This window comes from Dermacentor andersoni, chromosome 11, assembly GCF_023375885.2.
Source record: "Dermacentor andersoni chromosome 11, qqDerAnde1_hic_scaffold, whole genome shotgun sequence".
NCBI lineage: Eukaryota > Metazoa > Arthropoda > Arachnida > Ixodida > Ixodidae > Dermacentor > Dermacentor andersoni.
In genome coordinates this window covers 81,417,507-81,443,938 of record NC_092824.1, presented here as the reverse complement: position 1 = coordinate 81,443,938, position 26,432 = coordinate 81,417,507, and the positions used below count along the sequence as shown (strand labels likewise).

General features: G+C 47.4%; 1 protein-coding gene and 1 long non-coding RNA gene across 2 annotated transcripts in view; one reads left to right on the top strand and one right to left on the bottom strand.

Annotated features, from left to right (window-relative positions):
- Positions 1-18,177, top strand: part of LOC129381471 (uncharacterized) — an 89,047-nt gene extending 70,870 nt beyond the window's left edge. Inside the window, exon 3 of the long non-coding RNA XR_008609646.2 lies at positions 18,082-18,177. This is a non-coding gene — a long non-coding RNA (uncharacterized lncRNA). The remainder of the gene's footprint in view (positions 1-18,081) is intronic.
- The window catches only part of GABA-B-R2 (gamma-aminobutyric acid type B receptor subunit 2), a 377,441-nt gene that overhangs the window by 141,800 nt on the left and 209,209 nt on the right, over positions 1-26,432 (bottom strand). The window contains exon 2 of the mRNA XM_050167418.3: positions 18,171-18,308. Within this exon, the coding sequence (XP_050023375.2) occupies positions 18,171-18,308 (138 nt within the window). The remainder of the gene's footprint in view (positions 1-18,170; positions 18,309-26,432) is intronic.

Genomic DNA, 26,432 nt, shown 5'->3' with positions numbered 1-26,432 from the left:
AAAGGCGCCGTGCGGGCAGGTTTGCGTTGGTCTCCGTGTTTTGTTGCGCTGCGTTATCTGTACCGTGCTCTACCGGATGTTGCTGTGGCCAGGTGGGACAGGAGGAACTAAAGTTCGTGAAATGAACGCGCATGCAACGCTGTACGCAATGTACCATGCCACGGCAATGGCAACGGACGAAGGAATATCCGCGGGGAATTTTGCCCCCTTTGGCGGAATCATGCTAACGTGCTAACGGTTGTTTAGTATTGCTGCGGAGCGCGCGCGTCCGAGCAGCACGGTTGCGCGCAGCGCGGCGTGGTTTCGCGAGAAATGTAAACAAGACAGGAGAGCTGGCCCGATAGGCGGAGCAATGCCATGAGCAACGCCAACTTCCGGCTTCACTTAAGTTTCACAAAGAGTGACGTCAGGGCCTCTCCTGAGTTTCCTTCCTCCGTGGCACCTTAAGCACCTTAAGGCGCAGGCTACAAGCACTCACCAAAGGGAAGCGAACATGGCGTACGTTCTTTCTAATCACGCATACAGCATAGAGAACAGCATGTTGAAAACTGTCATAATCAATGGTTCATACCCCAGAAGCAATGGTAGGCAACCAAAAAAATACAACAACTCATAGCTCTGTAAGGTCCATGGCTACTCTCTTTGCGTGGTTTAGTTGTGATGACACTACTCCTGTTATCATCGTTGGAGACTTCAATGTGGACATTTTGAAACCAGACAAGAAATGGTTCACTCAGTTCGTGCTAGAAAAGTTTCGTTTGAAGTGCCGCACCAATGCAAGTAAATCAACCACTCAACAAAGGTAGTGTATAAGTTGAACTTCTACAAAAATTCTGTCTAGTTGTTGTAGGCGAACCAATCAGTGTACATCACAGTAATCATAAAGCTGTCGTCGCGCTGCCATTACCAAATGATGAGAATAAATGCATGTCCCCTTGTCTAACACTGTGTGATGTGCTACAGCTTGCTGGTCGTCCACCTTTCTTATTCAGCATTGATTTAGACATAGTGAAGGTCTTGGATGGCAAGGCTAAAGGCAGTACATTGTCTGCCTGACTAAGGCCCTGTCACCCATACATTGCTCAACAGTGAGCCATTCCACAGAGTGGAATGGCTCCTCAGTTTTCATTAATTCCTTTATAGCGATCACCAAGGCGAAGTTAGAAAGCAGGCGAGAGCTTGCGCAGAGGAGGAACGCGCAGCTAACACAGGCTTCCGATAGCGAGGGTTACGTGACGTCACAGCCTCTTGCCTCACGCAACACCAGGCGCGCCAGCGTAGCAGCACGTGTTCCCTTCATTGAAAGCCCGCTCTGCTCCGTCGAGGCGCGCACGTGACGTGTCATCGCAGCCAATGGGAATTAAGGCGCCGTTTCGCTGCTACAGAAGTCGTCATTTTCGCTGAATGGGCCATCTGATGCTATTGCATGAGACGTCTTTCTCGCCCCCTATCCTCCGCCTTGCTAGGCATTCCATTTCAATAAATTTCAGCGTGGACCCAGTGGGAGTGGTTTTCGGTGTTCGGAGTCGGTTTGGAGAAAGCCTGCACAAATGATCCGCATCTCGTTAATGGCGTTGCATCGCCCTGTTCCTTCAACGCTCCGCTTATTTCCGCAGTGTCCGAAGTTTTTCTTTTCTTTTACACCATATATTTATACATCGCTCCTAAGAAAAGGCTCCAATGGGCGTATAAGTCCGGATTTTGGGCTGAACGCGCAATGAAGCCGCCGTGGTGGACCATTTGGATGTCTCAACATTCATTCATTCATTCGTTCATTCATTCAAAGCCCGCAGTGTCATTACTGGCACAAAAGTGCCGGTGTGTAAGTATATATGAAATAAATGAAATAAACTGTATTTGCGCTCCATGGTAAAGAAATCTATTACGTATGTAATCAAGGAGGCCAATTATAAAATGGAGCCGTAATGGAAGTAGAATATAAATACGTTTTAGTAACATATAATGTGGAAAAATGTTAAGACACTATCTTCATCAGTATTCAAGAGCTCAAGGCAGTATAAATTTGTCATTAAATCCAGAATACTAATTTCTCATTAGTAGATATCTGCGTTAGGCATCGTATAAATTAGGGTTGATCTACGATTTAGAAATATATACTGGTCATACAACTATGCTGTCACAGGTAGAAATAACCTTGCTCATTAAGAAACACTCTGTCAGTTATACCCGGTGATGTTGTTATAACCGTAAATCGTTCAGGGAAGATTAATTTTAATATTATTTGGTGCGCCAAAGCTTGTAGTGCATGATGAGGCTGCGAATTGAGGCAGCAGTGCTCAAGCAATGGGGTGCTAAAGAAAAAGCTGTTCTTGCCATTTATGTTTACGAAATTCAGAAAACAAATTTTGAATGCGTCACTGTTACCATGTCAGTATTTCTGAAACTCGTCGTCTTTCTTTTACAGCTTACATGGAAATATGAAGAAAAATAAATCTGTCAGAAAGTATTCTAGATGCGCTACCAACAATAGCTCGCTCGCTCGCTCGCTCGCTCGCTCGCTCGCTCGCTCGCTCGCTCGCTCACTCACTCACTCACTCACTCACTCACTCACTCACTCACTCACTCACTCACTCACTCACTCACTCACTCACTCACTGACTCACTCACTCACTCACTCACTCACTCATTCGCGCTCACCCATCCACAAAACTAATGCAAAACGGCGCTTAAGCTCTGCCTGTAAAGCGTACTCTTTCTTTAGCAATCAACTGTAGGGCGAAGTCAGGAGCGTAGGGGCAGTGTGTGCCGACACCACGGTGTAAGATACTATTATGATGTTACACTGTGGGTCGAGACGCCGCGCGGTTTAACTTAGACGCTTGATGAATTACTAAACTACCTTTATGCGTATTTCCCATCCGCGATTGGCCATCGCACACACGATGACCCCGATAATACGGCGAGAGCTATTATGGCTACCTGGGGCTGGCCACCCTCCAACGAGAAAATGCGGTTATGCATTTTCGCAAGAGCGAAAATGCAGTTATTTTTTTGTCGATTATTTCTCGCGTCAGTTCTTTTTATAATGTCTTTGGAAGCAGAATAAAGGTATCGTGGCACTGCTTAGCGCTTCCTTGTGCATGTCGTCAATTACTCTTTCTATACCGACTGAGGAAATTCACCTGCGTCACGAGATTTAAATCGGGATAATTTCAGGTCGTCGAGTGGGGCAGTCCAGAACTGGAGACGGAACTGCAGTTTCAACACGCCATCAATGAGACGCTCGATAAATAGCTGGTCCGCTTAGCTTTATATAGCACTTCCGCGCAGCAAAAGTATAGCGGCCTGAGTAACTTACACATAACGTCTAGAAATTGGGCGTGTTGGTTGATAACCCTCAATTTAGAACAGCGCAACACGGGACATCGCTGTGTGCGCCCTCTTTAGTCCTTTCCAGTGCCGTGCTGTTCTAAATAAATATAGCACTTGCTGTACCTGGCAGCGTTACTATGAGTTCCGGTGCGTGGCGTTGGATGTGCTCCCGGAAATGGAATCGTTGACGGGATGACAGGTTGCCAGGTTGCTAGAATTCGCCCTGCCTTCCTGCTGCGGTATCGCTGCTCGTGGCTTTGAGCATCCGGCAAAGGATGTTTCTGCAACGTGGGTTTCGTACGATTTCATAGGCCACAGACCCTATTTTCACTGCTTACTGCGGAAGTCCTAAACGCTCGCTTGACGCCACCATGCGCGAGTTTCGTCCTATAGTTTGTTCTGACTCCGATGGGGACGTGAATACTTGTTTCTCACTATTCATACCTGCACATTGAGATACAAGCAGTACGTCAGACATGTTAGAGTCATGTGCGTGCAGCACTTCTCTCAAACAAGCCTAACCTCTAGGACTGAGGACAAGGAAGTGTCGTTGTGGTAAATAAATAAACTGACTTTTTTGTAGTGCTTCGTTCGCAGAGTGAAATCTCGTCACGTTTGTGAAAACTAATGGCTTTTTGACGTAGTCTGGCATTGATCGCACGTCGCAGGACTCGCAAGTGGATATAATCCGATGAGTGTCTGATTTAGATTTAGATTCGCTGCGCTACAGTTTCGATTAGTCGCGCACCAGTGAGAGAAGTTTATTTATGTATTCTTTTCTTAAAACTAAGGTATTGAAAGGGATATTCGAGAAAAACACTCAATCAGTTTGGAGTGACAAACCATTGTTTCAACACTCTATCTGCGTTAATTTTCTGGTAAGGGGGTTGGTTAAGTAGACGAGAAAATGAAGGTCCAAGTTCCGTTTTCCGAATTGCGCGCCAATACTAGGTCCGAGCAAACGGCGTCAAAATTTATGACGTCATGTCGAGCCGGTGCGGGAACTTCGACGGCATAGCCACCCTTTTTTCGTTCTCTTGTCTTTTGGGGCTTATCACGCCTCTACTCAGCGTAAGAGTGGCTTCTTTGTCGTTATCGTATAAGGGTAATTTACAAACTCAGCTGAAAAATATTTATCTTTAGTGTTCTTTCAAGGAGAAAGTGAGAGGACAGTTATCGCATGAGCCTGCCGTGCTGTGCTTTGTTGGGGCGTTTTTAAATTATTATTATTTTTGTAACTTTTAAAACAAGTTTTTATTTTCTTATAACTGAAATGGTCTTGCCCGAAGCATATTGCTTCCAACTTTTCCGATTGGCCCCCATTTAACCCCGCCCCTTAGGGAACAGTGGTTAACAGACTATGCCCGTGCTTGCATCTTTGATATATCAGTGAGGCAAAAATACAATGGCAATAAAATACTAAGCAAACGTTATAGGCAGCACGCCGAAATCAATACGCCTCGTATGAAAACACTCACACGGTTTACTTCCACAAACGCTCGCGAATGGTGCAGCTTCATCACGTCCCCTCGCTTTTCGGCGGAAAGGTTATAGAAAGGAAGAAGCACATGCATCTTGTTTCGTGCACGGTTTTTTGGAAGCCTCAGAGCTTCGGGGAAATGCGTGCTACCCATTTCCCCCCGCTTAGCTTAATAAAGTTCACGAAAGGTCACACGCAACCGACGCACTGCCTCTATTGTAAACAAATCGCGCACTGCTTACGTGCTGCGGCGGCGACGGTTGGAAGCAAAAAAAAAAAAAAAAAAATAGAGAAGCCCTGTAGCGACGGTTTTGCTTGAACTCCGTGGCGTGCAGCAGGATGGTGAAACGTCCCACGCATGTGATCTACCACGTGTGGGAACAGCAGCAGCAGCAGCGACACCAACGGCAACAAAAAACAACAAATTCATATTATTTATTATCTCAGAAGTAGAGAAATAATAAAGGTTGGCATCGTTCGAGCTGGCTATACCAAAATTCGCATAATTCATTACTCGGGAAAGAAAAAAGAAATCTGTGTCGATTAAATGGTAAATGCGAAAAAAAAAAAATACGCGTTAGTATTACGTCGCACCTCTCCGAGGTCCCGGATCCGTGTTATAAGAACCGGGTTCACCACATTGCAAAGTGTTGTTGAGGAGCTCACTGGACACACGTCCTGCCTCTTGGAGGAGCGAAGTGCAACTGACGGTGTTCCGAGCAGACCACCGTCAATTGCACTAAATTTATTTACGGGGTGTTTTATTTTATCGCTATGCTAACTTTTAAAAATCGTGTGTGACATATAGCTCAGTACCAATTCTTGAGCTAGGTTACTGTTAGAGGCAGACATAAATTGAAAAAAAATCTCAACGTGAATATTTCAGCAATGAACAAATTCTTGCTTAGTAATTTTTAAACTAATTACTCTACGCCGCTTGTTCTTTACTGAAACGAATGCTATGCTGTATGATACAGCATGCTGTATGCTGTATGTATACAGGGAAGTTGTATGACTCCAGTTGGTCGGGATTTTCCATGGGCGCGTTCCGGGCTCCCCCAAAACCAATACCGCCGCCTAGCGGCCGCGGCAGCTCAAACTGACCTCCAACGGCAGCTGAAAAAAAGGGGCTTTGTGTTTGAGTTTCCGCATAACAGAATTATGTTTTCTCGCATGTTCGAATTACAAGACGAGGCCATCGTGTCTACGGCAGATGCGCAAGCCGTACTTTACAAATTTTCTGACGCAATTTACTTCGAATAGTTGAACAAGTTCAATAAGGCACTTGTGCCTGGCGGAGGTCCTAGACGAATGACGATGTATGCTGCACTTCAGTACACGCACTTGCGCGCTGTGACGTACCTCGCTTGTGGTGGTCGTGTTTGTCTAACGTCGTCTAACGTCAAATGGGGTGGTAGTACTTGCGTAACGTTCGTTCTTGCCTAGCGTCGGCAACAGCTTCGATGTACAACCACTTTCATAGGGTGCAGTCAAAGCGCATGTTTCTTTTTAAATCGCTGTAGCTAATGTTTTTTTTCCGTGAGGACGTGCCGCGAAAGACGGCTTGGCTGTAAAAGAGCAAGAACGAACAGTCTATCAGCGGTGCTGGGAATTTGCGCAAACCCGCACGGTTTGCGTCAACAAACACGGCGGAGGTATCGGTGACGCGGAAAGCGGAGACACCGTCGGGCTTGTTACGACACTGTCAATCGAACCCGTACGGCGTCCGGCAGGTGCTTTCGTTCCCAGGCATCGACGCGGGGACGCGGTGCTTCTCATATGTTTCTCTTGTCGCGGGTCGTAGTGCTGAGAAGACGGTTTGTACTGTCGCTTCATATTGCAGCGTCGCCGTCCTTGTATAGCTTAGTAGTTTATAGAGTAGTCGTGTTAACATATATATATATATATATATATATATATATATATATATATATATATATATATATATATATATATATATATATATATATAGCCTTGGAGCAGTCGGATGTGGTTCACTCGTTTACTTCAGCTGTCCTGTACATGTATGCTTGAATTGTGCTCTTCACTTGCCGATGCTCGAGCTCACTGCGCATGCGCATGCGTCACCACGTCCTTCGCCGTCCTTCGGGCTCGAGGGAGGGGCTTGTTGAATTTTGTTCTTAGGTGTGCTCCACCACAACGGCACCTCTTCTGCACTCACCACCGGTAGCGAAACATTTCTTGGCGGCTCCATCTTGACGAAGATGCTTCACGCGTTCTGCTGCTCCCTCTGACGTCACCTCGCGGACAACTTTCCATGGAAATGAAGGCAAAGCGAACGAACGCGGTGCAACAGCGCGTGTCGCTGCGCGAATTAGTGCGGCGGCATCTAGCGGCTCTTTTGGCGTCCTGGAACGCACACAGAATTACCGTAGCTGCCACGTGCGGTGGCGTTGCATTTGCTCAAACGTGGAAGAGAACAGCAGGAAGGAACGAGCCAGATTTAACGCTAGGTGGTTTATAACTTCCCTCTTATTTCGCTGTTCTAAGTAAGGTGTTTATGTTGACTCTTTCTCAGCTTAAGCTAACGCGCTTGAGAGTGGAGGACTATGTTCGGCAGCGCTCTTACTCATGCGCGTTGTGTTTCCGTACTTTAACCTCCACTGCCACAGAAAGTTGTCAGCGAGTATAAAAATGACGGTACTTCCTTAGGCACCATGTGTACGAGTGCGAACACGTTTGCTGATCAAATGGGAACTTCATGGGATGCCGAACATACTTGCGCCTGGTACTCACCCCCGTATTCTATAACGTTGCTCCACAAAACGCCCCGTCTGACTGGGGAAAGTAGATTTCAGCGACCCCGCTCGACCGAATTGGTCGCTGCGCTTTGTCATCATCCGCGGCAATTCTTGAGAAGCGTAACGTCTTCGTCAGTCGATGGGTGGCGCCCCCGGCCAAGTCGGTGGAGTGGAGGTTTCGAGTTGAGGATCGTTCGAGAATACGGGGGTTAGGAAACGACAATGCTGAAGAACCGGTGCATATTGCATGCGCGACCGCGTGCTGCCTCACACGTGACCTCAGTTGGTGCCCTCGTTGCGAAACAAGGTTCTGCTTAGGTAAACCCAAGTACCCGCCGTTGCTGCTTGGTGGCTATGGCGTTGGGATCAAATCCCGGCCATGGCGGCCGCATTGTGATGGGAGTGAAATGCAAGAAGGCCCGGTGGTCAAAAACCCCAGGTGGTCAAAAACTAATCCGTAGCCCTTCGCTACGGCGTGCGTCATAATCAAACCGTGGGTTTGGCTCGTGAAAATGCAGAATTTAATTTAATTTTATTCAAATGCGCTCGTCATATACTATGCGCCTTTTCTAGCAGTACATCTTGCCGTGAAGTAGATCCTCGTTCACTCTTCTGCTAGTTTTTTGAACTGACGGTGCTATAGAAACGTGAAAGTGTTAACTTAGCTTGAGACACCTGGTTCCTGAAACAAAGACCGATTATGCTTGCCTACTTCACTTGAACAGAGACCAGGAGATCGGGGAAAGAAATATCGCAGCTGTCGGGAGTATGCGAAAACATAATGCGGAGCGCCTCGTCACGCGAACGTTCTTTCTTTTTTTTTTCTTTTTAAACACCAGGAACCGAGTTAGGCGATGTGTATGAACATGGGCGAAGCTTGAAAGCCTCGCAGTTTGAAAACCTAGAATGCGAAGTGCACTTGATCATTTAGTGGCAAGAACAAAAGAAGACTGTGTTGACGGAAGCCTAAAAAAAGAAATCGTTTGAGAAAACTTGCGAGCACACTTGCAGGACCAGCACGGACGAGGTGAGAGAACCGCACAGCTCGAGGCTGGCGTGCAGGAAACCGCCGTCGTGGCGATAAAGTAAGATAACCGACGCATTCGAATACGTCGTTCTGTTATTCTTCAAACCGTGGTTTGTGGCAGAGATAAGGACGAGACATGTCTCCATACTGCGTGGAGTACACTTCGCAACGCCCCGGTGATAGCAGGAACGTTTCTGTCGAGAAAACATAACAAACTAAAGAAAAAAAAAAAGAATCAAGGAGAAGTCAGTATGTCTCTCTAACCATGTCTGTAGTTTGTTTGTTTTTTCAAAAGAAATGTAATATAAACCAGGCTACGTGAGACTCACGCAGAAGCAAGTTAAAGGTATCGAAAAGTGCGAACAAAAGTGTTAAATGAAAAAAGAAAATGTAGCACAAGGAGTAATAAAAAAAAATTGAGAAAATTTTATGGAGAGCATCGTGACTCATCTCACTGTAAAAATAAAAAAAAAAAAACAAAAAGGAATCAGAAAAGTGCGCAGCCTGCTCCGATTTTGTGCAGGTAAATGTATACGAAAAGCGGAACGAATATATATATATATATATATATATATATATATATATATATATGAGAGACCAGAAATTGAAATGAGCAATTCAGACAAATGGCGCAAGAGAAAAGCGAAAGCATGCCTCCCCTTAACTGAACCAGAATTGCGAGAGAGTTCCGAATGTTCAGACGGCACTCCGCGTCGGTCAAAAATAGCATACATAAAAGACAAGCCAAGATCGCGACGAAATTTCTTTTTCTTTAGGCTAACGCGCGCGCCTACGCGCTCGGCGAGGAGAAGCGCAGAAAAAAGAACGCGGCGAGCGTTTGTTATAGACAGCGAGTCTCACCGTCCAAACATGTCTCGCGCACTGCTGCCGCGGCGTCGGCAAAGAAAGAAAGCGAGAGGCGCGATGCATCAGAGGATGCGCCGCTTCGCGAAACGCAACCGGCACCGCGTCGTATATTACCTCGGGCTGTGCCGAGAAGCGCCGGTCTCTTTCGTTGTGAGCGATGAACGCGAACGAGGCGAGTTTTGTTTCGTAGTGCGTTCCATTTGTGGACGCTTTCTGCAGCGCGTGCAAGGTTTGTAGACGACGCAGGATTTAAGAAAAAAAGATATGTAGTTTGAATTGTAGGCATGAATGCTGCTTTTTTTTTTTTCGCACACAAGACGAGGACGGAGAAGAGGCTGAGACACACGTCTTCGCATTGTGCGCAAAAAAGCTGCAATCATGTTCTATCAACATGCCTCAACAGTCACCTTAGTGAATTATGCAGGGGTTTGCGTGCTAAAACCGCGATGTGGTTATCAGGCGCGCCGTTGTATGCGGGGGATTCTGGATAATGTTGGCAACCTACGTTTATTTCACGTTCACCGGATGCCCTATACACGAGCGTTCTCCTTTCTTCCTTTTTTTTTTTCATTTCGCTCCCGCAGAAATGCGGCCGCCGAGGTCGAGAATCGAACCCTCTACATCGTGATTAGCGGTGCAATGCCACCTAGTCACTAAGCCACGACGTGTGTGGCGTAAAAGTGGGAAATAACTGGGCTTCGAGAACTTAGTTTTCTCGTGGCCGTTCGACAGTTGTTAGATGACACTCATCACCTTAGCCCTTCGTATCTTTGCGGCAACAAACGTTGTCGTAATGTAAGAGAATGCCGCCAATTGCGTGCGTGTCGCTCAAATGTGTAATACCACTTGCGCTTTTAGTGTCACTTCGAGAGAGATAGAGAGAGAGAGAGTAAACTTTACAGAAAAGAGCATATGAGCGTAGGTAGCTCTGCAGTGGGTGGTCCCCTCAGTCCAAGGGGGGTATTCCGTAAGAGTCCACCTAGTGGACTGTCCATTTCGGCCGCTGCTGATTGGTTAGGGCCACTCGTCTCCTCCTCTCTCGTACAGATGCATCCAATTAGCAGCGGCCAAAATGGACAATCCACTAGGTGGACACTAGGTGGACCTCTAGCAGGCATAACGCCCTCTCGCGGGCCATTCTCGCTGCAGCCGACCTTGTTCATCCATCGCACGCTTGACAGCAGCACAATAACAGTGCGCAAGCACCTCGTCGTGCGGTATTTTTTTCATATTTCCCGGGATTTCTTCTTAACGCGCAAGCAAGGCCCACGTGAGATATATCGTGTTGGAAACAATTTATTGAGAGGATTCTCAAGGTGCTGTACAACTTTGCGTATCACACTTGGGGTCTGCAGCCAATACTTAAAAAGTTAATGAATGAAACATAACTAGTCCGTTATTTAAGGGGAACATAAAAAAAGATAGCGTGAGTAACTCTAGGCCAGTGCCAAAATTATGCATTTGGTTCAACTCGCGTCCGGAGTGCCTTTCATTTTTAAAACATTGGCTCAAGTTATGCGGGACAACCTTTATACAACGCACACTTTCGACATCAAGGTGCAGAAAGAGCAAGCGACAGGTCCTCTTGTTTGCGTCAAACTTAACAATTTAATTTTCGCATCATATAACGAAACAGATGTTTGACTAACGTATGCTTGACCACTGATTTAAATGTGATGTGCCTCTAGCAGTTCCCGCGCATTTTTCAATGTGATTCATACTCGGTGCAACGTTTAGGTACAGACTCCACGATGAGACCATGATTTGTCTGATGGTTATCGGCGTTCTGGCGATCAGGAAACGTTTGTGAGCAGGCGTACAGAGGTGCGAACGTTGGTGAAAGAACAAAATGAGCGTAGTGTGCGTTAAGGACCCGTAAAAACGATTTTGTTTAACGAAATTGCTAACCCTCCCCCTGTTATTCAGGGTGCAAAGTATTCCTCCGTACCGCTACGCCTGTCATTTTGAGGTTTTGAGATGGGCACCCGGCTGCAAGTTATTTCAGCGATAGAAAGCTGGTCTTCGCGTCTGTCACGTAGGTGTGTACCTGAATCGCCCATCGAAAAACGCCTTCCAGCGTTCGCGTACTTCCTAACTACAACTCTCGCCAACAGATGGTTGCTGAGGTACACTGAGGTTGCTCATTCCAGTTTGTTAGACTCCCTGAAACGCTGCCAGCCCCCACTGTGTGTGACTCGTGACGTGATTACAGGAGACAACGCTAGGTTAGGCCCACAGTGACAGAGCACCATTCCTTATCAAGGAAAACAAGAACAACTTGCTAACCTTTATTTAAAATTGTGGGGTTTTGCGTGCCAAAACCACTTTCCGATATTGAGACACGCCGTAGTGGAGGACTCCGGAAATTTCGACCACCTGCGGTTCTTCAACGTGCACCTAAATCTAAGTACACGGGTGTTTTCACATTTCGCCCCCATCGAAATGCGGCCGCCGTGGCCGGGATTCGATCCCGCGACCATGGATAGTACATGCTCTCTGCCTCCCTCTCTCTCTCCCTCTCACACACACACGCGATGAAATGTTATCCGACTAAAATAAATAGTGCAGTAATTAATTATTTATAACTGCTTTGCTGAACTATGTACCCACGACTGAAAACTTACTTTAACTTATGAAAAGCGCTACTACGTGCTTTGTGTCGAGTTTCCCGCGCGTAACTTCAAATTTCGTGGTATCAAACTCAGCGTAGCAGAAATGACAAGTAGGTCTTTTTTGGGGGGAGGGGAGGGGGTAGTTAACGGCTACTACTCAACGTGATGTGACGCGACACAGCACCAACACCCTCCATCCCCGTCTACCCTTCAAATGCCCCGCTTCGCATCGTCGACCACAAGGCGACCGCTTCGCAGGTCATACTTGGTCGCGCTTGGTTGGAAGCAAAACAAGCAATATTTGTCTGCGAGTGAGCGAGGCAGAGAAAAGGAGAGACGGGTAAAAGGGCGTGGCAGAGGTTGGGCAATGCGTTCAGCAGCGACATCAGAAACGAAACAAGGTCAGCGAGGTAGAAGAGGCGAGATGTTGGAACCGCGCGAGGACGAGCGTGAGAACAGCAAGAGAAGTGCGAAAGGTCGTGGCGACGCGGGAGGTGAAGCCACGGGTGAGAAGGCAGCGAACAAGCGTGACGAGAAGGAACGGGCAGCGGAAGAAAGGTGAAGGCAGAAGTGAAACTTGAAGTCACACGGGAGTAAAAAAAATAAGGTTCATGCTTCGTGAGGCGCATTGTGTTCGAGACAGAGAGAAAGAGAGCGAGGAACTCGCTAAAGGAGGTGACAACGAATAAGCCGGGGAGAGGGTACGTGACTTGGCGTTCAGGAGGACCGGAGGTGAAAGGGGTGGCGTAAAGGCGAGGCAGCAACCCAGAGAGAGAGAGAGAGAGCGAGAGAAAAGAATACTTTTAGTCGCCGCCGCCACCATCGCCGCGCCACCATTCAGCGTGATTACCTGGCCGTGCCGGCGAGGACGGGACGAAGCGTGACCAACCATGCGGCAAACTCGGCTTGGCGCCTCGACGCATCTGGGTGGAAAGGGGTTGCCTCCCCCTCCCCCCTTCACCGAAAAAAAAAAAAGAAAACCAATAATAATAAAGGGAAGCTGCGTTGTTGTGCGGTTTCGGGGGATGCTGGGATGTTGGTGGGAGGTGTTGAGTGGGGGGTACCGGGATGACACGGGCCGCGTTGTGCGGTGGCGGGGGGGGGGGGGGGGGTACTGAGTGGATTGTCGATGCATGGCTTGGTCGCGGACGCAGACGGCGCGAAAAGAGGCGGCGGCGGTGCGATAGCGGAGGCAGCGGTCCGCGCCGACGACAGTTTGCCCGGGGACACGAACCGCGAGCGCCGAGGTGACGTCATCGATTCTCTTCCCGGGGTACTTTGTTTGCGGCGCTGAGTTATGTACGCGAGGGCGCGTGCCGTAACGTTCGCGATTACCGCCCGCGTTTGCGCGCTGCCCGCAGAGTTGGGGTGTGAGAGAGAGAGAGAGATAAAGAGGAAAGGCAGGGAGGTTAACCAGATATCAGTCCCCGGTTTGCTACCCTACACTGGGGATGGGAGGTAGGGGTTAGAAAGAGGGCAGATAGGAAAACGTTAAAAAAAAAACACGCACACACGGATGCGCGCACACACACACTAGGGGCGTTCCAGTTAAAGACGTTCACAAAGGCCGGTAGAAGAGTCGCGAGGACTAGGTGTCCTGCCGACACAGAGCGCTTGATACACAATCCTATACCGCCGTTCCCTTTTGGACTACGTGCCCGAAACAAATCTGTTTGTGCATCCTTAACTACGTAGTCATGACGCCTAAAGGCGGATTAAAATAAAGTACTGTATATGCGTAGTCGCATTGTACAGTTTGGTTAGGGAGCGGCGGCTGCCTTGAAGAATCGCTAGGGGAAGGAGTTCGTAGAACTTTTCAGCGCCATTAGGATACGTGCAAAGGTCGAGCTTTAGGTGAGCGATAGCTCACGAGGCAATCGTTAGTGGTAGACTAGAGAAACTTTAGGAGATAGAGAGTCCTAGGTGGCGTCCTTCAGGTTTTCATATTAACAAGCCGGAAAGCTCCTGAGAAATATTCGTGTTTGTGCAGGATAGCACCCCATAAGAAATCTGGAGCACGATAGCTACATGGCTGTGGTGGAAGGTACAAGTGGACATAATATTTCTGTTTACATGTCCTCTTTTTTTGTTCTGGACTTTGCAGAGAAACAAATTTTAATGGCATAGCTTTAAATGAATGCCTGCTCTGAAGATTACTCCTGGGGAAAAGACCTCGCGCTGAGCAAGAGAGTGAGCGCCAAACATGGCTGACAGGCCAATTTGCCAATAAGCAAAAAAAAAACGCCGATGTTCACAGAAGGTTCTAAAAAATCGCTTTTAAGAGCAAATTCCAAACAATCCTCATGTCGGACATATTATGGCAAAGCCGGCCAGTTCAACGTCAAAGAACATTTATCTACGAAAGGCTTTGTGGATTCGGCGACTAATATCGCTGAAAAATTTCATTCTGTAACTGAGCGAGAAATGTTTCAAAACGCCAATCTCCGGTTGTCTGGCCGAAGACGTCTAAACAACCTAAGACACTTAGTTGCGGCTCAAATTGAGCTTCACTACCGCACACATGAGCCAATGTCACTCGACGTATACATTTATTCGATCGCAGTAACTATATTAAACAAAAGATGCGCAATTAAAGTCCTGCACTGACGTGGCACGATTCGGAATAGATTCCAAAATTTTAGGATGCTCCGGATGTCAGAACATCAAGATTTTAGAGCAAGGTAATGAAAAATCAACAACTATGCGATTTTGCAATGGTTCAAAGGCGGCTCACACCAGGGATTATTTAGACCGTACTTTGAGCGGTTATCTGTGCGAATGCGAAGTTGCACATCAAAACATCGCATCTGGGTTTTTATCCGTGGTGACATATGTCAGTTGAAATTGGTGCTTTGAACAAGTCACTGAGCGTCCGAACATCCGCGGAAATTCAGACGTTCATGTGAGGTTCTTGGCAACTGCAAAGAAACATATCGTCTGAAGTCAGCAATAAAAGAAAAAAAAAGAAAAGCAATTTTTCCGGGACGTGCCTTGTTCGTCTGTCGCTTATTGAACTTACGTATGAGCATCCTAATAGGCAAGCCAGGTCACGTTTGAGGACGACATGGTTACCTCATGTAGGCCGTTTATGCAATGAGAATTAAGTTTTCTAATCACAGCGAACATTAAGAAATTGAATGATACATTGGTTGATGTTCACTTAACGTTGCGCAAACACTTAAAGGAATCCATTGCAGACCCTTATTGATCCCCGGCCAACTAACGCGTGTCAACTGCGAACTACGTCGGATTTGTTCGGAGAAGTGTATTATTTACTCTACGCAATCAATGCCTAATGTGAAGGGGTGAAAGGCGCACAAGGGGCGTAGGAGACCTAGGTATTGCAAGTTCATGTGTATATGAAATCTTATTTAAAGTTGGAAGAGTTTATGAACTCTCATATTGCTTATATAAATACCTTTATACAGGGTGTTTCAGCTAACTTTTAGCCAGCGTTTTAAAATATGCCGATGCACTCTAAGACGACGCGACCAAATGCACGTTGCACGCTTTTGTATGCAGCGTATGACGTTATTTTTTATATTTTGCCTAATTAGATAATTATTCAAGATCAATTAGCCAACTTCTGAAGCAACAAAGCTGGGCAAAAAATTCCACTTAGAAAGTTGCAGAGCGGTTTGCAAAACGTCCGAATAATGTTTCCCTCTTTTTATCTATTAAGTATGAGTGTTTTTCAGCTTACTGCGGATGCCCGCAAAAAAAAAAAAAAAAAACAAACAAAAAAACACACACACACACGGCGCGCAAGCTGGTATATTACGTGGTATATGTCCTTTTTCTTGTATTTCGCGGGCATCCGCAGTAAGCTGAAAAACACTCATACCTAATAGATAGACAGTTAGAAACTGTTCTAATCGGGCGTTTTGCAAAGCGCTCTACAACTTTCTAATTGTAAATTTTTGCCTCAACCTCGTTGCTTCTGAAGTTGGTTAATTCATCTTGGTTAATTATCTAATTAAGCAAAATACAAACATAGCGTGACACAGTACATACAAAAGTGAGCAACATGCATTTGGTGCCGTCGTCTTAGAGTGCATCGGTATGTCTTTAAACTCTGGATAAAGTTCGCTGAAACTGCGGGTATATTATCCCGCCCTCGGCGGCCGCATTCCACCGAACATGAAAAACTGAAATAAGAAGAAACGTTCGTGTACCACTGTACCAGCTACATATTAAAGAACCCCAGGTAGTCAAAGACGCGCCATCTGCTTCTTCTAAAAAAAAAATGTGACAAAATTTACGTGAATAATGAAACTCATTCACTTACTTACTCAGGTTAACTCACTTGGGCCGCTTGCTGCATACTTTTGCGAAGTAACAACGTTTAAGAACGGGACAGGGAAGACATCACCCACGTTGATATTTTCGTCATCCTTTACGAAGAGTGAAATCTTTTGCTAAGGTTAAATGAAATGAACCCTCCTGTGGACTGTTTCAATGGCGCCCCCTGATTTATCCGTCGTGGTGGCCGGCACAGTTCCGCAAAATGTAAAGAAGTAAGTAAGTAAGTTATGGGGTTTTACGTGCCAAAACCACTTTCTGATTATGAGGCACGCCGTAGTGGGGGACTCCGGAAATTTCGACCACCTGGGGTTCTTTAACGTGCACCTAAATCTAAGTACACGGGTGTTTTCGCATTTCGCCCCCATCGAAATGCGGCCGCCGTGGCCGGGATTCGATCCTGCGACCTCGTGCTCAGCAGCCTAACACCATAGCCACTGAGCAACCACGGCGGGTAAAATGTAAAGAACAGATCGGTTCTATTGTACCTTCATCTTTCGCGCTCTTTAAGACTCTCGATAAATATTTACCTGAAAAAGATTGCCTTTTATGTGCCACCGTCCGCTGTATTGTGGAACGAAAGGACCTAGCAATTGTCCTTTACGAAAGAAGTGCGCAAGGATTTTCACAGCAGTGCTCATTCTTCGGCTTGTATGTCGTTCATTTGCGTTTTTACAAGTATTCGCGTGAAACGCGATTTCATTGCTGAAACACAATGGAACACGGTCCCTGCCATCCAGCGAGTAAGAAAGAAAATGGCGGAGCTTGTCACCTCTTATCCAAAGTTGCATATGCATCCAGAGGTTCACCAAGGGCTTTCATGTTCCTCCCTTTTCTCCCTTTCTGTCTCTTTCCTCGATCGCTGGCATGCATCTTGTTGCTGTTTCTTCAAGTCCGTTGTAGGGCTGAGAATTCTATTCAACGTAGACGCGTTTGTAGCCAAGTTCTGCCAGCAAATATTGTCAAAAGCGATGACCAAAGTGAAATGCTCACGCATATACCCTGTTTAATCATGACACTGTCTTTTAATCTAATGTTAAACTAGAATTGCCATTATTTTCTCTCAAAATGTTGATTCTGACACCGATGTCTCGCGCACTTATTTTGTTTCATTGTTATCAATGAACGTTAAAACAAAACTAAAAAAAGAGCATCAAATAACCTAGGGCTGAAGGAGTCTTTCATTGTTAAATCCGCTCGAAGTTGTTTGGTAGAGCATGGTTGTACCATTAAGGTATAAAACGAATGACAAACTTGTCCTCTTAATTTTTCCCGGCCAAACCTTGCCGATGTTGGCGCTGCAAGTTTCACAGTACTTTGCTGCGTTTGGGCCATTTCGTGTAGGAAAATTTCCCAGAACGTTCCGTGTTTTGTATCTGCCCACTTAGTGAAATCATTCTTTATGCCCGTTACCTTTAATGTTGATAACATTTATAATAACTTTACATTGGCTTGCTTGGTGGTATTGTCTGTTAACCGTTAGCAGACGTGGTCAAAACGCACGACGCCAAAACGAGTTCGCGCGGGAGTCGGAGGGCGGCGTAGCCACCAACGTTTTTGTTCTTGCATCCATCTTTTTTTTGGCCTCACCGATCTTGGTCAGCACAGTAAATCTTTATCGCCAACGATAAGACCAACCTGATTGGTAATCAAGATCAGCGCAGCGCACGAACTTAGCTTCATCTTTTTTACCTGCAGGGTGCATTTCAAGTACGGACATCCACGCCCTCCTTTGAATGACAAACAGAAGCCGGACGCTTTTGTGGGGGAAAATGCACGCAACTAACCTGAACGAGCTGGAAGAACTGGGACGCCTTGGCGATGGGGTCGGTGACGGCGTTGCATGCTGCGCCGAACAGCACCAGTTTCTTTGGCCGCTTGTCGATCATGTCGAACAGGGCCTTCATGCCCACCGCTGGGTCGCACTGCAACGACAGAAAAAATAGGAAGTTGTCATGTTAATCAGCGCGCACTAAACGTACTACAATGCGTACAGTATGCGAGAGTCCGAGTGCACGTAATATGACGTGGAACGCTTATTCGCGTTCCACTGCACGACGGCGCCTCTGACCAGGCACTCGGGTGCCTGCTAATCTGCCTTGCTTACTTAACAAGGAACCTGGCGGCCACAGAATTGGAGGAGCGGCTAATAGTGTAAATACAGTACTTGAATTGCATTGGACACGATAGTTTCATGTTTTTTTTGTTGTTGTTTAACCATCGTGATGAAAGGGAAACAAAGTGAACGGAGATGGAAAGAAAAACACTCCGATTGTGTTATTCGAATCACCAACTTGCGCACAAAGCGTAAGGAAGTTTCAGCCAAGCAAAGCGGTGACTCCTCGTATTTTTCTTTCATCAGTATTCAGCAGCCTACGCACGCAATTGCAAACGCAGAAGCTTTGCCGTGGAGAATATACTGACATAATTTGCCGTTTATACATTTGTGTGTTGTTATTTGCGTCCACGAACGCGCATGCGTTGATGTGCTAATGTAGTGCGTGAATGTTATGCTTTTATTACCTACGCTTTTCACGACACCAGCGAATGCTAGCTGCTGTTCCAGATAGCTCCCTAACAGAGTTCCTTATTCCAGCTCCTAAATTTTCGCGACGCTATAGTGTTTTCACTTGAGAGTCAAACAGCTGGTCCCACCCAGACCTTTCATGCCCGACGCGTCCGAGCTCTTTGTGTGCAATGCACACCATTATTTTCCGTTCATATTTTAATTAAAGGGATTACTCATTCTTAAAACAGCGAAAAATACAGCAAGGGAATATTTTGTCGGCCTCACCACAACTGCACGTTGCAGAACTAATCTGATGGCGAAATGAGGTGAAGCGATTTCCAAGAGCATTTCGGCAAGTTGCTTACAAACACGGAACACTCATTTGTAAGAAGAAAATAGACAAGACGGAAAAAAAATATATATATAACCAGATATCGTAAAAATGCGAAGTCATACAACAGCTATGGCTCGCACTGTTATTATTAACAGGCGACCTTAATTAGCTGTTCATTGTGTCTCTGTGTTTATGTAGCGTTTGTATTCGCTGTATTTAGAGGGCGGCAATCAAGTGCCCAATATCTTCCCTGTGAATATCTTGGTTTTCTGAACGTTTATGCTGTGAGAACTCATGTGTTGCATGTGAACACTTCAGGTTTGTGAGTATTCATGCTATGTGAGCTCTTCTGTTGCGGGAAAACTTATCTATATTGCAGTACTGAGAGGTAGTGCGTGAACGTTCGTTTGTGTGTTTATTAGTCCAGTTTTCTGATTGTTGACAACTTCCCGACGATAACTATCACGTAAGAGAAGTGGTGTAGCCGGCGCCACACATAGGCACCAACCTCTTTTTAAATATATTTGATAACTAAAAAAAAAAGGAAAAGAGAAAGGTTTAGCAAAATGTTTGCAACAGCGAATGGGTATTGCTAGCACGACGAAAATAAACGGCGTTCTAAGCTGCACAATTAAAGCAGTCATTCTCAGGGAGCTGAAATAAATATTGTAACAGAATCTGCATGGTATTTTTTATGGCTCACAAAAACATAACATATTCGAAACTAAACATAAAAACAAATTTGCACTAGTTGTGAAGCAGAAAGAAACTACGTTCTGCAATCCACACAAAGACGAAGGAACTACGAATGTGAAAAAAAAAGACAAAAAAAGCATGCAAAATAAAGCTTACTCTGTGCCATTATGTCCATGTTTCTACATGCGCGCACAAAAATTGTCACTAAGATTTTAAATCTACACCAAGGCGTCGCCTGCTTTGCATTACAGAACACTGCTCGCGAGCTTCGCAAGCGAAGTATGCAGGTTCCGGCGCTTTAAAAACGTAACAATGAACTAACACAGCGTCATTCATTCGAGCGGAGAGCTTGTGTTTCCAAGCTTATGGAGCTGTTCCAGAAAACAGGATAAGAACTTCGAAGTGGTCGCGCGGAATGGCTGGACTTCTGGCGTAAACATCATTGCACCTCGCCCCCCCCCCCCCCCTCCAACGCTCCCTTCACGTTTTTTTTTATAAGAACAAAAACCGCTTTGAATGCGGCCATTAGGCTCCCCCCAGGCTCCGACAATTCCTAACAGAGTGGATCGCCATGTAGCTTTTATGGCACTTCGAGCCTGTCCCTAATATCGCGTCGGCAATGTAAGGATTAAACGGCTTCCGTTCGTCCTTTGGTGATACGTTTTCTTCGCTGTTCTGTATTCTGTGTTTGTCTTTTGTCAGCTATAGAAAAGTGCCGAGTCGCAGCACACAGTTAAGCAGTTCAAGTAAGTGCAAGCCCCCACACGGAGAACATCACCCTCGCTTCCTTCCTCTCTTATCGAGGGTGCGGAAGTGGGAGGGTATTTGACTCGCGTTTTGTTTTGATACTGTGTACGCTCTGAGCGTTCCCGGATGTCGCTGACGCAGGCAAAGAAAAGATTCCGCGTCTTTTTCCCGCAGCGTGATTCGTTTAGAAAGAGGCGGTATGCAAATTTGCAATTAAACCGTTTTGCGCCGCTGGAAAGACGACGATGCACAACAAAGCAACATAGTCGCGTGGTAGCTTTTCGTTTGTTGTTCTTCTTTTTAGCGAACGCCCTAGCCAGTAATCTCATGCGGCCCGCGGACCTCCCACTGTGTTTCCCAATTCAACTCGAGAAGCAGTTCCCGTCCGAATACACTTCTCTCAATTAGGCAGTTTTCTTTTTCTTTCTTTCTTGCTCTGCTAATTCATTTGCCTTTAGACGCTTGAGACTCCAAGATTGAGCTCTTTTTCAAAGAAACGAAGATCGCAGAGCGTGATTATCATGCTAATGACTTCGTTTGCAACAGGCACTGTTTGGAAGGCTTCAATTTGCCACGTAAGACTTCCAGAGTTGCCGAGAGATGACATGCAAATAGTAAAGACTGTGGCGCCACAGAAACGAGTGCCTTGACCACGCTGAGCAAGTTGCTTTATTGCGAAGAGTCTGGGTGTGAAACACCAGTATAGTTAGGCACGATGCCCTTTTTTTGCACTATTCTATGTTTTAATGGTGCTGCCAGTAATGAGTCCGCGTCGGTTTTATGTAGTGACGTCGTCGGCGCAGAGCTCTTAGTGAGGGTTGCAGTCAAGAGCAGGCACAGTTCGCTGGCAGCTGCAGAAAAACAATCGGGAGACGACTGAGCCCATCGTAACGGGATGCCAAGGTATTCTGCCAGCCAGAACCACAGGGTTCGTCCCCATTCCGGAAGCGCCGGTTTTCAAAGCTTTGTGGGGTCGCTAAACGGCCAGCGGTCGTGATAAGCAAGAGACGTCTAGAGTAATGGTTGAAAAACAGGGAGGAGGTGGGGCCGGGGTCGTTACAGGCGCGCGTAACCTAAGAAGGTAAGGTAGAGATGGGCTAACTCGAAGAGAGGAGCAGGAGGGGGGGAGTGCTATACTGCAATAGCTATAGTAAAATGTAATCGCCTATCAGGCAAGGTAGGTGATTATTTATCTCCCCCCCCCCGCCCTCTGTTTCCAAAGGGGATGTCACTAGGAATCATCAACATGTTGCGGCGACCTCAGTGTATTAAAAGACGTCGCCAATTGCCACTGTCTAGCGTCGGATCGATCCTTCATATCAAAGCAGAAAGTTTTCTCACCTCATCCCTTGTCTTCTACCGTCCTTGAGTGCGTTTCCCTTCCATTGGCACTCATTCCGTAACTCTAAATAGGCCGCCGGTTATCTGCTGTTCGAATTGCGTGACCTGGCGAACTTCACTTCTTCCTCACAATCGCAACTAGGTTATTAGCTTCACCAACTTGCCCTCCAGGCCAAGTCCATACTACCTTGTTTCTTTCTCCTTATGCTACACCTATCATTCTTTTTTCGTCCGATCACTCCTTGGGCGGTTTCTGGCCTCTTCTCCAGCTTATTATTCCTGATCCTGCACGTTTCAGCCCCACCGGTTGCTACTGGTAGAACGTCTTGATTGCATACTCGGAATAGCTGCAAGCTACCGCTCCCGAGTCGAGAATGTCTACCATGCACGCGGCAGCGATTTTTCTTTAAAGCGAAGCTTTAAATGCCTGTTCAATTTGGCAATCGAGTTGCGATATACACGGACTATGTAGCTGTAGCTGATATACATAAAATCGAATTTGGTTATCTTAAAACACTTCCCTTCTGACTAGCTGCACACGGATAGGTTTGTCGCAGTTAGGAGCGTGATGAAGTGTACTAGCTGCTAATATTCCATGGTACTAGGGTAACGGCGCAACAACAGGACACAGCGCAAGAAACCAGGCGATAAGGACACGCTGCCGGCGAAAACAGTGCTTGTCCTCGTCGCTTCTTGTCTTGTGTCCTGCTTTTGAGCCATTACCCTAGTATGTTGTTGATAATTTGAGAATCCTGCGCCGGGATAATCTGACGATTCTATTTCAATGTCGTTTCCTTCTCGCGGTCCTCCAGTCGGCAGAGCGGCGGCGCTGCGCCCGCGTTGTCGACCGGATGTGCCGGACTTGAACCGTGGCCGATAAATAGTTGCACGCAATCGAGAGGAAAGTATTCCTAACATTACATACCGGCCCTGCGTCGTTACAAGCATTTTCGTGTGTTTTTTTTTTTCCATACTGGTGATTCTTGCGTCACCAAGATTTTCCCGCCAACGACGGCTTTCAAACAGACGCCAGAATGTCCATTCCCACACACACACATAAAGCTGCAAAAGAAGTGCGAGTCTCGATGGAATGGCCCTACGAACGAGAGAGTGAGGAAGCAGAAGAAGGAAAAAAAAAAAAGGAAGAGGGAAGACGGTCCTCTCCTCGAGTACACGCCAGGGCTCGGTCGGGCAGCTCAGAAAACGATCGAGCCCATTAGGCGATCGGGCCGCGGGTCCGTGTCTTTGCGGAGGGCGGAAGGAATACGGCGGTGACGCCGCCGTGGGCACGGGGACGTCGCCCTCAGAACGAAAGGGACAGCGGTGAGGCCCGTCGCTCGGCGGAGTGCGGGGGGAGGGGGGGTGAAGATGGGAAGGGGGGGGGGGCAAGCGGCCGGGAAATCGACACCGTCGCAGCAGCGCGGCGGCGGCGAACGGCGACCACCGCGCGGTTTGCCATCCCTGGTCGATCAATGAAGAAGAGCTGCCGCTGTTACGCCGCCCCGCGCCGCTACCACGGATGGTGTGTACGGAAGTACGGGAGCGAAAGAGGCAGCGAATATCGAAGTTGGCAGTATCCGCACTAAACATTGGTGGTTACATTTATCGGAAGATGTTGTATAACGGAGGAGGTGAACATACGCAGTGCTAGTCGGCCGAACATAGCGCTATGCAACACGATCATCGTATTTCTTCAGGCGAGAGCCGATATTTAACCGGATCACACCGTGACGACAACTCCTTGAGGCACTGTGCACACACTTGTGCGCGCCAAGGCGGTGTATCACAACCGGTGGTACTTAATTAAATTCGTATATATCGTAAATCCTTCTGATTGGACCTATGCTGCAAATTTGAATATCATATGTCAAGTGTCTCAATAAAGCGAGTTGGAAGGCTAGGTACTTGCCCTTGCTGTCAATATATCGTGAAGTAGTGCCATTATCATTATTCTTTTTTTTGCATTGCTTTTCGCTGTGCTTTAGGCCAGGTACATTTTTTTTCTTCTAGGGGCTGGATAGGTTTTTTGCAGGTAATCCAGACATAAGATAGTTGATGATCTCACATCTAACGTTCCTGCAGTGAGTTTTCGCGTGTAATCCAAACTCTGTTGAACTTCACAATGCTCACTGCTGAGTAATTGAAAAATCTGAGTCCATTTTGCATCTATGCTGTTTTTGTAATTGTAAAGATGCAAGAAAGGCGATGAAAGTACATTTTCAATTGACAGAATCACTTGGCACCTGAGAGGAATGTTGCTTCTGATTGCATGGAGAAAAAGAGGGGGGGATGTTACTATGGGACGCCCCAGTTCGGCATTCCGCCAAAATATTTACCACACGCAATTCTTTATTGTGGCCCTAAATTAAGTACAATAGTTTTATTTTTTTTGCATCTAACCTTCAGCGGAACGCCACCGCAACAGCACGAAATCGAAACGCAGAGCTCATTCTCGGCAGCGGATTACCATAGCTATCAAGCTACTGCGACGGGTAGCAAACGTTGTGGTCTGCAGTTGTTTTCACGCCATGTCATGCTTTCTGGCGGTGAAGCGATCCGCCTTCCCCCTTTTTCTTTCTTTTTTCACACTTGGATGTGGTTCACATTCAGCACGAATGAACACGACAGGGACGGCGGTGAATAAAAAAATAAGAAAAAAAGACAACTTCCCGAAGAGTAATAACGACATGCACGAAGGCACTCGGCCACGAGATTCCCTGGGACGCCATGAGCAAGAAACTTCCTTCTCCGACGAAACGGGCAGGCTTCTCTACTTCGGTCCCGACAGCGTCACCGACATTTCATCTGGGAAGGTGTCGCCCAGAGTCTTTTCCGCGAGACGTCCCACGAAACGAGCGAACGTACAAACCTGCAGATTCATTCCGCCCCGGTATAAGGCACCCATCGCTGCATCCCCGAACTTTTCCACCATTCGCGGCCTTCCTTTCGAGACAGCGGCGAAGCTATACAGCCGAGATCAGGAGGCGCGCGATTCGCGCGTCGCCGCCAGATGCACACAAACACCGCCGGCCCGCGCTGGCACGGCGCTAGCCGACTACCCCTTCCTTTTCCCCTCTCCCTACCCCCTCTCCACCCCTCCACTCCCCGAGCATCAGGGCGAGCGCGAGCCCTCGCGAATGCGCGCTTTTCTCCGCTCCGTGTCGTCCTATATACTCACGCACGCACGCGCTCGGCAGGAATCCCCAATCTGCGGCCGGTGCTGAATAATGGATGAGGGACCGGGTCCTTGTAAGGACTCCCGCGCGCTTCCCCTTCTCCCTATTCCATTCTATTTTTCTCCTTTTGGGAAATGGACCGGGTGTTTCTCTGCCCATTTTGCTATCCCTCACTCCCCCCCCCCCCTACCCCCTTCCCTGCGGGTCGGGGCTGTGCTTGCCAGAGCTCTTGCTGGACGTAGTCCGTGCGAACCACAATGATGTAAGCGTGTGACGCGAGGTCGGGAAGGGTAGGGGGAAAGGGTAAGCGTCCTGAATGGAGGCACGGGTAGTTGACGCGGCGCCGAACGCGCATCACTCCGCGTGAATGCTCGAGACCGTTTGCTGTCGAGGAGGGCGTTTTGCGAAGAACAGAGGGATGCTCTTCTATAAAAGAAAGCCGTATCAGGGTCTCAAAGAGAACGCCGAAAATGAAAAGTTGGCAAGAGTAGGAGTGGAGTGCCTAAGAATTAACACGAAAGAGGGAAACACAAACACACACACACACACACACACACACACACACACACACACACGCACACGCACACGCACACACACACGCACACACACACGCACACGCACACACACACGCACACGCACGCACACACACGCACACGCACACACACAGAGAGAGAGAGAGCTTAGAAAACAAACAGACCATTCACGGCCTTTTTTTCCTATGCCCTGCCCCATTTTCACGACGTCGACATGCAGCACTCCGCCGGGGCAAAATATCTTCTCGCGACCCCTGTCGCTATCTCCCAAATCGATGCACGCGGACGCTCCTAGGTGTATAGGGAGGGAGTCCCCGCTTGACGGTTCACCTTGTTTCCTGGCGTATACGCTCCAACGCTGCAGCTAATTGCCTTGCGCATGTTTGAATCCCGCACGCACACAGGTGCTCGCGATCTTGTTGGAGAAAAATAAACTGTGCAACTGCGCAAAGCAGGCGAATAATAAAACAACGCGAGAGGACACGACGCGAACAGCAAGGAAGAGAAAGACGAAGGTAAAGCCGTGGTAGGGCGGGAGAAGTGGGGGGAGGGGGGGTCACTGTCACGTGGTACGCAGTCGTCCGATAGGCCGCATTCAGGAGTACCTGGCAAGGTGACGGTTGCGGTATAAGGTCTTTTCCCTCTTGGACAAGCCTTCGGGAAGAGGGAGCTCATTTCCATTTTTATGGGATCGTCGCTTGGGCGTGCGACTG